A 1,858-nucleotide genomic window follows, 5' to 3' on the forward strand; every position below is an offset into this window, starting at 1 on the left:
ATGAGACAGCTTCTTCCCCTGACTCCCATTGGGAGGCTGTTGCAGAACCATTCTGGGATGGTGATTTACACAACCTAGGGCTTTAAAAATGAGGACGTTTCTGTGACAGGCAAAGTTGTGATCATGGACAAGCATTTGTTAAAATTCCTGTCCCTGACTGGAAGAGCTGGTAATCTGTAAAGGTGAATGGCAAACAATGTGAAAGTATGGAATACAGTCACATGCTTGCACACGTACACACTGTTGTGGACAGGTGCTCCTCCTTGTTATACATAGATAGGTAACCAGCACCAAAGGACTGGCTTGCTGTAGGTGTCACGGCAGAGATGGGCCTTGAGGAGAGCCAGGAAGTGAGAGAAGGTCCAGCCTGAACTAACACACTGCAGGCTAAACTAGCTCAAAGGAATCAGGCACACTAAGGTGCTGTGGGCCTGAGTATGAGAACAAAGGGGATGAGGGGACCTCACTGGCAGAGCAGAGATGGGGAAGCCTGCAAATGGACAAAACTTCGCCTGGGAGGTCAAAAAGTCTGATGTAGCTGCATTGCAACTGGGAGAGTAAGGAGAGGAATTCAGAGAGGAAAAGGCACGGACTGCAAAAGCAGCTTCAGGTCCTGAGCTGAGAGATGGGATGGGAGAACTGGGTACACAGGACAAAGCCAAGGAGAAGCAGATGGTGCTACGCAGCTTCTGAGCCTCAGGGCAATGGCATGTAAAGAATTTTGGAGAGCAGGGAGAATGGAGTGGATTTTGATGCAAAGATCATGACATTAGGTATTGCCCATGGATAGTAACAGATGAGCTCTGGCATGTCAAGCCATGACAGCTAAAGATCATTGCTCCCAGCTGTCGCTTCTGCCATGGGTTATCACAGACAGAAAACGTGACTGTGCCTAATTAATTTTCATAAATTGCCTTAGTATTGTTTCCAGCAGTGTCCTAAACTCCAAATGGCTGTACTGAGACACACTTTCTGCTCCAACCCCACCTTCAATGGCTGCCAATGCCAAGGCAAGCATGTAAGAACAGGGCAAGCTACAGTGTCCTACCACTACCTCCCAGCCTCACCCAAGGGAGTGCACCGCAGCCGAAGCGACCTTCAGCAATTCCAGCAAAGCTTCCAGAAACTGCACTGGGCTCTACAACCTCTTTTAAAGAGGACAGAACCACTACAAGAAGAGTCACCTGCATTCATCAGTCAATGTCCTAAGCTTGCTGCTTCCCATCCAAGATGCAGTGCAGAAATGAACAAAAGGAGACAGATTCCTGAGCAGCCATTAGTAACAACGTTCTAGTTAATGACAGTTCATATCAATTCTTCTTCAAAGCATTCTTAACCCTCAGTAGTAGTCACTGGTATGGTCACCTGACTAAGCTGAAAAGATTAATAAACAGTTGTCTTCCTTCTATATCCATTTCTCATCTATTAAGTGAAAGAACAAAGCAGAAAATATATAGCCAAAAAAATTTCTTAAATTTTCATTACATATTTTCTCCCTTTCTTCCTTTTGTTTCCTCAGCTTCACAGTCCTTCGTATGATATTTTCCATAAGATGGCACAATGTCAAGAAGAAACTGGGCCCTGGCAATATTTAGACCTCCCCTTTTATTTGTCCTGTTTACTTTTACTGCTCCTTTCCTCGCAGCAACCTCCTTAACAGGTCTGCATTAGATCCCATCCTAAAATTCTAACGTGAAAACTTCTAAAGACCTTCCATTCTTGGAGCATCACTTGCACTGCTCAGAGGACACTGATGAGGAACTGAGGAGGTGCTGCTGAACTGATAAGCAGTTCTAGGAGAAATGCTGGAGAAACAGGTCTGACTAGACATTTCTGGGTCTGAGCCTAAGCGAACAAG

The 1,858-nt window shown here is 45.5% G+C and overlaps 1 protein-coding gene across 1 annotated transcript in view; it reads left to right on the top strand.

The window, feature by feature from the left end:
- The first annotated feature begins 480 nt into the window (after positions 1-480).
- Positions 481-1,858, top strand: part of MED6 (mediator complex subunit 6) — a 38,997-nt gene continuing 37,619 nt past the window's right edge. Inside the window, exon 1 of the mRNA XM_010007716.1 lies at positions 481-557. Within this exon, the coding sequence (XP_010006018.1) occupies positions 481-557 (77 nt within the window). The remainder of the gene's footprint in view (positions 558-1,858) is intronic.

This window comes from Chaetura pelagica, unplaced genomic scaffold (assembly GCF_000747805.2).
Source record: "Chaetura pelagica isolate M959 unplaced genomic scaffold, ChaPel_1.0 scaffold70, whole genome shotgun sequence".
NCBI classification, from domain to species: domain Eukaryota; kingdom Metazoa; phylum Chordata; class Aves; order Apodiformes; family Apodidae; genus Chaetura; species Chaetura pelagica.